Below are 11,986 nucleotides of genomic sequence, written 5' to 3'. Positions count from 1 at the left end.
ATCTATATTTTTCTTTATATAAATAATACTATTATTTTATATTTTATACTATTTATATTAATAATACTAGTATTTTTTTTAAATTATTTTGTATTTATTATAAAGTATTTGATTTCTGTTCAGTTTTATTTTTCTTACCAAATATAGAATATTTATTTATATTTTTGGTTTTTCTGTTTGTTTTTAGCATTATTATTATTTTTAGTGGAAGCTCCTGTTACACGCTGTTTATTATTATTTGTTGTATTTTTGTTGTTGTTTGGTTTTTATTATTATTTTCTTTGCAAAAAATATTATCAAACATTACTTTTTGACTCCATCCTCAATAGACTCCTTTGATTGCTGCTTTCATGTGGGTTGGTATAAAAAACGAACAACATCGTTGGACTTGATGGGACTGTGGGTTTTAATGCTGTTTCCAACTTGTGGCTGTAAAAAAATAACAATATCAATATATATGTAGAATACAGATAAAATATTTAAAAATAGAAGTACATATAAAATATTCTCTTTAGTAGTATTATATGGGACCATAATTAAAATTTTAGTAATAAGATTATTTATTTCCATATATGGAAGATAATTTTTGAATATCTTCATAACTCACCTTTATAATAGACTTCTCTATACATGGTGGGACAGGCGGCTTTACCATTTGTTTTTGATGTCTTAAAATCGATATTGGTTCGTATGGGCCGATGCAATAAAGGTTGAGGCGGTCTATAGTTGTTACCCAATGGAGCCTTGGGATGGTCGGGACTACCTTGCATAAGGCGTCTTAAAGCGTGTAACTGTAAAATGAAAATAAAAATGTTTAAATAAATTTATATATTATATACCAAAATATTCTTTAAAAAATAATTTTAAAAAAGTTTTTTTCCTTTAGTTTAGTTACTGATATTTGCAACAGTTTACAAAATGTGCATTTGGTTGCCACCACCACAGCAGTCACTGTCGTCTAGCCGCACAAAAAGTTGCAGTAATTACATTGCTCATTTTTATTACTACCACAAAGCAACAAACACACACTGACACATACAAAGGCAACTCAACCAAAATCTGTGTGGGAGCGTTAATTATCTATGACATTCAAGTTAACCCCATTAGAAAAAGAAATGGTTGCAATGACAACCAACAACAGTTACGCAGTTTTAACTGAATTATACACAGGGAGATATTTGAGGGTTTAAGGTCTATTAACTCTTTAATAAAAAATGGTTGAATCAAAGTGGGATTACTAGAGTATTTTTAAAAAATACATATTTATAACGAATAATATAAATTGGCTCAATTAAAAAAATGTCTGTTGATGTTGTCCCTCCCCTCATGAAATTAATTCAATAAATTTTGTCTTTAAAATCTAAGATTTTAATTTAAAAATAAAAATTTTATTTAAAAATTGAGAAATGAGGTTATGATATGAAAATGAGTCAATACAACATATCATCCCTTAAAGATATTTTCCGCCGGCCATAACTGAATTTCTCAGAACTTCATGCAATATTATACAATATTACAGAGTTTCCATCTCGTCTTTTCTCCAATATTCTTTACTTTTCGTAAATTTAAAATTTTATTTTTGCTATTTTTTTCGCATGTATGTATTGCCAAAGAACACATCTAAGTTTTACTCATTACCTATCTCTCACGTGCATTCCAAAGCAAATCTTTACAAAAAATGTGTGCATAAAGTTTACTTAGCGCACTTAATGAGTTCAATACCATCTCTCACAGTCAGTCTGTTTAAATAAAACGCCAAAATTTAAGGAACATGCGACATTCTTTGGAAAAGATTGAAGAACAATTTAACCACGCATTCATTTTAGTTACAAATGTTGTTAATTTCAGATACTTGGTTACATAAGTGACTGAAAAAATGACTTCTACACATATAATGTACATACACATATCATGTTTAAATTTTAGAATTTAAATGATATTTTCTAAATAGGAACTAATATGTATTTTAAAGTTACGGATTTATTTTTATCAGACACCATGAGATGCTATCTTAGAACCAGGCAAAGGTGAATTGGCATTAATTGACTCCTCGCAGCAATTAATGCCCATTCATCTTTGGCTGGGTGTGGAAATATGCTACATCACTTCTAGATATGGACAAAAAACATTGTGTGTTAGGATGAATAGACTAACTACTATTCAAAGTCCAGATGTCCAGAAATTGGCATATGGAACGAGTAAAAACGTCGTTTTCTTATATGATATGAATATTAGTCAATATATCATCCCTTAAACATATTTTCCGCCGGCCATAACTGAATTTCTCAGAACTTCATTTAATAGTATATAAAATTACAGAGTTTCCATCTCGTCATTTCTCCAATATTCTTTACTTTTCGTAAATTTAAAATTTTATTTTTGCTATTTTTTTCGCATGTATGTATTGCCAAAGAACACATCTAAGTTTTACTCATTACCTATCTCTCACGTGCATTCCAAAGCAAATCTTTACAAAAAATGTGTGCATAAAGTTTACTTAGCGCACTTAATGAGTTCAATGGCATCTCCCACAGTCAGTCTGTTTAAATAAAATGACAAAATTTAAGGAACATGCGACATTCTTTGGAAAAGATTGAAGAACAATTTAACCACGCATTCATTTTAGTTACAAATGTTGTTAATTTCAGATACTTGGTTACATAAGTGACTGCAAGCATGACTTCTACACATATATCGTACATACATATATCATGTTTAAATTTTAGAATTTAAATGATATTTTCTAAATAGGAACTAATATGTATTTTAAAGTTACGGATTTATTTTTATCAGACACCATGAGAAGCTATCTTAGAACCAGGCAAAGGTGAATTGGCATTAATTGCTGCGAGGAGTCAATTAATGCCAATTCATCTTTGGCCGGGTGTGGAAATATACTTCATCACTTCCAGATATGGAGAAAAAAAAACAATGTGTGTTAGGATAAAAAGACTAACTACTATTCAAAGTCAAGATGTCCAGAAATTGGCATATGTAACGAGTAAAAACGTCGTTATGTTTATCTGGTCCGATTTTTTTTATAACTTCCTCTATCTGGTGGATATTCAAAATTTAAAATCAGTAGGAGAGATTTGCAACCCACTGAGAATTATAATATGTAACTACATTCAATATGGGTATGAAATCTTTAAAATATCTAAAAAGTGGACTATTTATATATGGAATGATTTCTAAATAGAGTTTCAGACGATCATCGAAGCCCAAGAAACAATACCAGTAACCTTCTGGCGACAAACAATAACATAAGACTTTTTTTAACACAAAACAACATAATTTATTCGATACATTTTATTGAATATCAGAATAATAAAGTCTGACGATAGTAAAGTCTGGCGGGGCCGGCAATATAATTCCCTTCACCACTCTGCGTATATTGAATCGACTAAAATCAATCCATACATAAGACATTCTGCAACCTATGCTAAATATAATTTCATTCGGGCAGATTTAGAGTAATTTGTGTACAAAGGGATAAAATTATTTAGATCGATTTACAGCAAACATGGCATAGGCTATTATGTATGCTGCAGCACAACGTCCAACCCAAAATTTAATGTCAATAGGATACCCGTTGATTATTTAGTACACAAGTAACATGAAGTTGGCCGAAAATATATTAGGTTGGGGAAAAAGAAATCCATTATTTATTAACATGTCCGACTTTGGTCAAATATGCACCGTTTTGTTGTATGATTTTTTGCCACTTTAAAGGTAATTTCATAAGTCCTGGTCTCATAGAAGTCCTGGTCTCTATTTGCAAAAAACTCTAGTTGTCGATTTTCACAATCCTCCCTAGATACCCATTTTTTATAATTAAAGAAATTTTGCAATTCAAGAAAAAGATGATACTCGCTTGGTGCCAAGTCCGGACTGTATGACGGATGCATTAAAACTTCCCAACCAAGCTCCCGACGTTTCTGGTGAGTCACTGTGGATGTGTCTGGCTTAGCGTTGTCCTGGTGGAACACGACACCTCTCCTGTTGATCAATTCTAAATGGTTTAAAACAGCTCCTGGGCGATGTTAAGACTGCTAACAAATTCGATCATTTCTCCGATTTTATGGACATTTTCGACGACCACAACATCAAAAATTCCTGAATGGAATCTACGAAATCAAAATTGCGCATAATTGTCTGTTACAGTATCGGAACCATAAACACCATTCACAGTTTTAGCCGCTTTGCTTGCATTTTCACCTTTTCAAAGAAAAACTGTATTATGTACCGAATTTTCTCGTCCATCCATCTGCACCAATCACCTGAATTTGGCTCATTGGTGCACTTAAAGTCCAGCTATATCTAAATCTGAACAGATTTCAACGAAAATTGGTATATATTAGGATATACTAAATTCAGTACGTTTTGCAAAATTTTGTGTCAATCGGCTTAACTTTCGGCATTTGGTGTACCATTTATAATATTTCGTTTCCTTTTGCCTCTTACAAACATACGCACAAAGAGATAATACCCTGTACCATAGTGTGGCGAAGGTGGCTAATTATGAATCTATGAGCATGAGACCAAACTAATAATACAATAGGATGCTTGAGACTTTGAGGTCGAGAGAAATCCAAAGAAAATTTTCCATTGAGGAATCACCTCTTTGGCAAAACTGGTCACTATTCCGCTTCAGCAACGTAGAACTGGAAATGGTATGTGGGATATATATATATATATATATAAACCCGACATTTTATACAAGTATATTTTAAATTTTGACTCAATTAATTTAATTAATGTTTTTACACAAAACTTAATATAGTTGCTTTGATCCATTTTTTTCGAATATGAAAAAAATAAGATCAAATAGGATTAACCGCTTCATTTCTCAAATTCCATTTAACCGTTTTATTTTTTTAACAAACTGACAATCCAAATTCCGATTTATCATTACCAAATCTATGCAAACCAACCCAGTAGATAGTGTCTTTGCAGACAACATTAACGAATCGTGCAAGACAATGGAAATTTCTTGAAGACACTTTGCAAACAACAATGTGAGATCCTTGACGAAATTTTCACACAAGTGTCGCAGTATTCATGCAAGACAACTTGGGCGACAAGGTAAGCGAAGTTGTCGTTGACGACAACTTCGGCGACAAAACTCCCTACTTTTCGTTGACGACTATCATCGACTATGTCGTTTACACAGTCATTGGCGACTGAATACCCATTGTCATCAATCATACCCCATTAAAAATTCAAATAAAAATATACATATACATTTTGAATTTATATTTTTATAGCATGTAATTTACTATATAACATTGCATTTACGTTTATAATAATATAAATAAACACATTGGATGATAAGTTGTCGAGATGATTTTCGACAACTTATCATGCATTTCAGCTCTATCCGTTCACCCAAAATCCAAATTGTACTAAATTTATTAACATTTAGTAGTTTCGTACCCATATATTTCACCAAATCCTCAATAATACACTTCAACAGTCATTTTAATTCAAAAGAAAGTTCTATCTGTACACCTAAATCCAACTTGTACAAATTTTTATATATTAGTCCTCTACTCCAAAAGTAATCCGAATTCATATTTTATATATTTATCTTATACGCTTAAATAAATGTAAATAGTACCAAATTTATATTTTTACACATAAGTACAAAATTTCATGCTTCTAGCTTCAGCCGTTTCGTCTGGGCGATGATTCACAGTCATTTTTCACTAAGTTTTTATATATTAAGGTTATATAACGACATTCTCGATTTAATTTATTAACAAGTGTTTAGTCCTTAATGACAATTCCATAACGTTTAATCCGGATTAACGTTAATCCCCTGAAATTGTCCCAAGAGAGTATTTTCTACCTTTAATCTGTCCCTATGGCTAAATCCTCAACAGTAATTTTATTTCCTAATTTCAGGATTTCAGCCTTAATCACCCAAAATCCAAATTGTACTAAATTTATTAACATTTAATCCCCTCAGTGACCCTTAATCCGAATTTCCTGAAATCCTCAATCCTACATTTCAACAGTCATTTTAATTCCCTCAATGACCTTAATCCGGGATCAATGACCTATCTGTACACCTAAATCCAACTTGTATCAAATTTTTTACTTTTAGTCCCCTCTAATCCACCCTTAATCCGGGTTCAATTTTCAACCCTTATCTCTATACGCTTAAATAAATGTAAATAGTACCAAATTTAGTACTTATCATACACATTAATGACCCTTAATCCGGATTAAGTCTTAATCCCTCAATGACCTTTTGTCCGGGGTGATCAATGACCCTTAATCCGGATTAAGCCTTAATCACCTCAATAGCCCTTAAGCCCCTTAGTGACCCTTAATCCGGGGTCAATGATCTTTAATCCGGATTAAACCTTAATCCCCTCAGTGACCCTTAATCCGGGGTCAATGACCTTTAATCCGGGGATCAAGGCTTAATCCGGATTAAGGGTCCCCTTAGGTAATTGACCCTTAATCGGATTAAGGGTCACATAATCCTCTAAAGGTGACCTTAACCCCGGATTAAGGGTCACTGAAGGGGATTAAGGCTTAATCCGGATTAAAGGTCATTGACCCCGGATTAAGGGTTACTGAGAGGATTAAGGCGTAATCCGGATTAAAGGTCGTTGACCCCGGACTGAGGGGATTAAGGGTCATTGAGGGGATTAAGGGTCACTGAGGGGATTAAGGGTTATTGACCCCGGATTAAAAGTCATTGACCCTGGATTAAGGGTGACTGAGGGGATTAAGGCTTAATCCGGATTAAGGGTCATTGACCCCGGATTAAAAGACATTGAGGGGATTAAGGGTCATTGACCCCCGATTAAAAGACATTGAGGGGATTAAGGCTTAATCCGGATTAAGTTAATTGAGGGGATTAAGGCTTAATCCGGATTAAGGGTCTCTAAGGGGATTAAGGGTCATTGACCCCGGATTAAAGGTCATTGACCCCGGACTATGGGTCACTGAGGGGATTAAGGCTTAATCCGGATTAAGGGTCATTGACCCCGGATTAAGGTAATTGAGGGGATTAAGGCTTAATCCGGATTAAGGGTCAATAAGCGGATTAAGGGTCATTGACCCCGGATTAAAGGTCATTGACCCCGGATTAAGGGTCACTGAAGGGGATTAAGGCTTAATCCGAATTAAAGGTCATTGACCCCGGATTAAGGGTCACTGAGGGGATTAAGGCGTAATCCGGATTAAAGGTCGTTGACCCCGGACTGAGGGGATTAAGGGTCATTGAGGGGATTAAGGGTCACTGAGGGGATTAAGGGTCATTGACCCTGGATTAAGGGTGACTGAGGGGATTAAGGCTTAATCCGGATTAAGGGTAATTGACCCCGGATCAAGGGTCATTGAGGGGATTAAGGTTCACTGTGGGGATTAAGGGTCATTGACCCCGGATTAAAAGACATTGAGGGGATTAAGGCTTAATCCGGATTAAGGGTAATTAACCCCGGATTAAGGGTCACTGAGGGGATTAAGGGTCATTGACCCCGTATTAAATGTCATTGACCCCGGATTAAGGGTCACTGAGGGGATTAAGGCTTAATCCGGAGCTTACTGATAAGTGAGTGACTGTGAGATCATCGCCCAGATGAAACGGCTGAAGCTAGAAGTATGAAATTTTGAGTACTTATATTACTTGGCGTAATGATTATCTCCTTTTTAACAGCATCTGTAAAGAAACAACAAAATTAAAATGCATTGGAATATGAAACATCTTTCAAATATTACTTACAATATTTCACTAATTGTCATTTATTTGCCCCATCCTAAGAGTAAAACAATGCATTTAAATAATGATATAAATAGTTATATATTCTTTTAAACTTACCTATTTTAAGCAAGATAGCACGTCTTCTTTATCTCAAATTTCTTATATATATATATTCAGAAACACTTTTCTCTTCGTTTCAGAAATAAATATATACGCAATAGAAAATTTTTTGTCATTTTTCACACAAAGGTTTTGGTCCATTTGATGCTAAATATTATTTGATCTTTATGAAAACATTCGCGCTTATTCCATTGTCAGACCCCATTCACTGTGTAAAATCTAAATATTAACCGATCATTACTTCTCCTTTAGACCGAATGGAATCGGTATACAAAATTCCGTGGCAATTGATTCACACACATGTCTAGGACACACATTTCTATATCGACTCAGCTAGTCGAGATATATATCGGTATACAATATTTCGCGGAGTTATAAACTCTTGGGGATTGGGGCAAAGCTATAATACCCTTACAACATAGTTGTGTAGTGTATAAAAATTCATCATTATCAAATCCTTACAAATCGATTCCCCTAACAAATTCCAAATTTACAATGTTATACCTGTCGCATCGCATTATTTGTCCCAAGAATTCTAATATTGTCTACACTTTATCCCCAAAATCTCAAAATATCAGCTGTTTTCATTCCCTCAATACTAAAGGTAGCTCATTTAAAGACTTGTTTCCCACAAATAATTTCTATATCGATGTATTTTACACCGAACTCTAAAATTTCATAAAATTATGAAATCTTCCAGCGATTTAAAACCTTTTGCATATCCTACAATGTTGTTGCCAACAAAATTATTACACCAACTACGCGATACCTTAATTTATTTGCTGAATTAAAGACAACTTTGTTAACACCAAATTTACTTTATTGGAACCAGGGCTAACAAACTAGCAACCGAACCTTACCAATAACAACAGCAGACTGACACACAGACAATGCACCCACACACACACAGATCCACTGAATGTTCATGAACATTAAGTAACGTTGCAAGTGTTGCTGCAATACCAGAAATTTGCAATTAAAGCTTAACTCCGATGTAATCAGGAAGTTATATAATAACGATGGCGTGATGATACTGGCGACATGGCTGATATCCGTATTTACACACCACAACTACCGCCACCTCCACCAAGTCAGCCTCAAAAGAACGAACGGAGATCCCACAAAAAGTAAACGACGCCACCACCACCCTCTCTCGGGGGGACTGAAGTCAAAATTGGGATGTTGAAATACAACATTACACGAAATCCTCTTCAGACTATTTACCTTCACCGTCAGCGTCGATAGAGGTTTGGTATTAAAGTTACTTCGGTTGGTTGGCTGGCTGGTTTGGCAACAGACACCTTCCTTTTTATACTTTACTTACCAACTCCCCAAACATGGATTTACATTTAGCCAACCGGAAATAATGCCGGCAATTGTTTCCTGTCTCTGTGCACAGAGTCTCCGATATACACACTTTTACAAGAAATATTTTGTACATGATAACAAAATAATGTTCTTTTCCGGGGCTTGTAGAAATCTCTTAAATTGTAGCACAAGCTTACAGCTAGCTATTGCTTGTGTCTATTTATCTGCACGCTAACGGGAAATGTCAGTGTACTGACACACCGCGTGAAAATTAAGCGAATTTTGTCTTATTGTGGATTATGGGAATTATTTATTAAGTAGCAACGTTTTAACGCTTCGAATCTTCTTTGGGTGTATTATTATTTACAGAAGATGAAATATAAAGTGGCGAGGATTTTCTTCTATGAGATAAATAAAAATATTGTAGGTAATACACTGCATCCGGCATTTTACTATTTACTCACAAATACGATGAAAAAGCACCGAATGTCAGCAGTGTAAGATCATTCTCTATTCAACTACACGTGAATATTAAAATTCTGCATAGGAAATACCCTTTAAAGTTCAGTGATCTATCATTGAATAAAAATCCTCTGCAGATTTACATTCTGAGCCTTCATTTGGCGCTATTAAATTTCATTATAACAATACTAACAGAAGGCCCCAGTTATTACCTGTGGAATTTGAAAGGAACAGAAATTGCTGGTGCAATAATTCCTTTAATATTTAAACTAAATATGAATTTTTGAAAAAAATCAACATTTCTTAAATGTGATATATAATAGTTGTTAAAATATTTTGAGAAAATGTCGGCTAAGATTTTGATTTGTTAGCCTGGACCGGACACACATCACATTAGATACACTAAAGAGGTTTTCTTGCGTTCATTCTGTACTCAAGTCAGGATTTATTACCAATCGTATGATATAAACATTGCACACGACAGATGCCTCCTGAACATGAAATCTTACCTCTAAAAACTCAAAGTAAAAACCAGTAAGGAAAATAGTAAAGTCGGACGGGGCCGACTATATGATACCCTTCACCACTTTGAATATATTCAACAGATGAATCCTAACAGATGTCGCATTTTTAAAGGACCAGTAAAATGAAATTGGATACATAAACATGTCATTCTGTAGCCGATACTAAATTTTTCGTTTGGTCAGATATAGAAGCTATATCTAAATCTGAACCGATTTCAGGAAACTTAACACACATCATTCTAGACATAATTCATTACGCTGTGTCAAATTTCGTGCAAATCGAGATATATATAGCGACTTTGGTGCACCATTTACCTTAAATCGGACGAAACTAAATATGGGAGCTATATATAAATCTGACCCGATTATATCGAAACTTAGCGCACATCATTATAAACCTAATTCAGTACTCTGTGCCAAATTTCGTGCAAATCGAAAGATATACAGGGACATTGGTGCACCATTTACATTAAATCGGACGAAACTATATATAGGAGCTACATCTAAATCTGATCCGATTTTCTCGAAACTTGGCACACATCATTCTGCACCTAATTTAGTACTCTATGCCAAATTTCGTGCAAATCGAAAGATATACAGGGACATTGGTGCACCATTTACCTTAAATCGGACGAAACTATATATGGGAGCTATATCTAAATCTGAACCGATTTTTTCGAAACATGGCACACATCATTCTGCACCTAATTTAGTACTCTATGCCAAATTTCGTGCAAATCGAAAGATATATAGGGACTTTGGTGCACCATTTACCTTAAATCGGACGAAACTATATATGGGAGCTATATCTAAATCTGAACCGATTTTTCCGATTTTCAATAGGGTTCGACCTTGGGCCAATTATGTGACCTGTGCCAAATTTCATCCAAATCGGATCATAAATGTGACCTGACTTTTTTTTAACAAAAATACATGGACGGACGGACAGACGGACATGCATAAATCGACTCAGAATGTGATTCTATGCATATTCTCAAAAGGAAACATGGGTCTACCTCGATTATTTTTACCTGTTACAAACATATGCACAAAGACATAATACCCTGTACCACACTGTGGTGAAGGGTATAATGATGTTAAGTTCGGCCCGGCCGAACTTTTTATACTTTCCACACAATCAAAATATCTAAAACCAAAAAAAATGTGGGATGGAAGCCCAAAAAGACAAAATTACAGCCAACTCGGTTGAAAAAATGTGTCCCAAATCCCCAGAATGCTGAATTATGGCGGAACCGTTATATGGGGGATACTAATTTTTATATTTTTTAACACACTGTGTAACAGGCAAAAGAAATCGAGATAGACGCATGGTTCCTTTTGAGAATATGCATAGAGTCGATTTATGCACTGAATTGGTCTAACACTGAAAACCGGTTCATATTTAGATATAGCTCACATATATATATATATATATTTTCGACCGATTTTATGTTAATGGTGCACCAAAGCACCTATATTTCTTCTAATTTACACTAAATTAGCAAATTGCAAATAAATTGGATCCAGAATGTTGTGTGCTATGTTTCGTGAAACTCGGTTCAGATTTAGATATAGCTCCCATATATATTTTTATCCGATATTAATTAAATGGAGTACCCAAGCCGATATATTTGATTTGCACGACATATTGCAAAGCGTGCTAAATTGAGTCTAGAATGATGTGTGGTAAGTTTCGGGAAAATCGCTTCAGATTTAGATATAGTACTCATATTGTACCTATATATATATTTCGATTTGTCGGAATTTATATATATATATATATATAATTCGTCCGATTTTAAGTGTACTAAATACCCATAGTTAGGCCAATTGACACAACTTACTGAAGTTT

The 11,986-nt window shown here is 34.4% G+C and overlaps 1 protein-coding gene across 1 annotated transcript in view; it reads right to left on the bottom strand.

Annotated features, from left to right (window-relative positions):
- Positions 1-330: 330 nt before the first annotated feature.
- The window catches only part of LOC133330823 (carbonic anhydrase-related protein 10), a gene marked incomplete at its 5' end in the record, with an annotated part of 89,627 nt that continues 77,971 nt past the window's right edge, over positions 331-11,986 (bottom strand). Inside the window, 2 exons of the mRNA XM_061539233.1 lie at positions 331-429; positions 608-791. Of these exons, the coding sequence (XP_061395217.1) occupies positions 407-429; positions 608-791 (207 nt within the window). The remainder of the gene's footprint in view (positions 430-607; positions 792-11,986) is intronic.

This window comes from Musca vetustissima, unplaced genomic scaffold, assembly GCF_032173495.1.
Source record: "Musca vetustissima isolate MV318-11 ecotype Yass unplaced genomic scaffold, APGP_CSIRO_Mvet_v1 utg1600, whole genome shotgun sequence".
In the NCBI taxonomy this organism is placed as follows: Eukaryota; Metazoa; Arthropoda; class Insecta; order Diptera; family Muscidae; genus Musca; species Musca vetustissima.
This window is presented reverse-complemented; position numbering and strand designations above follow the sequence as displayed.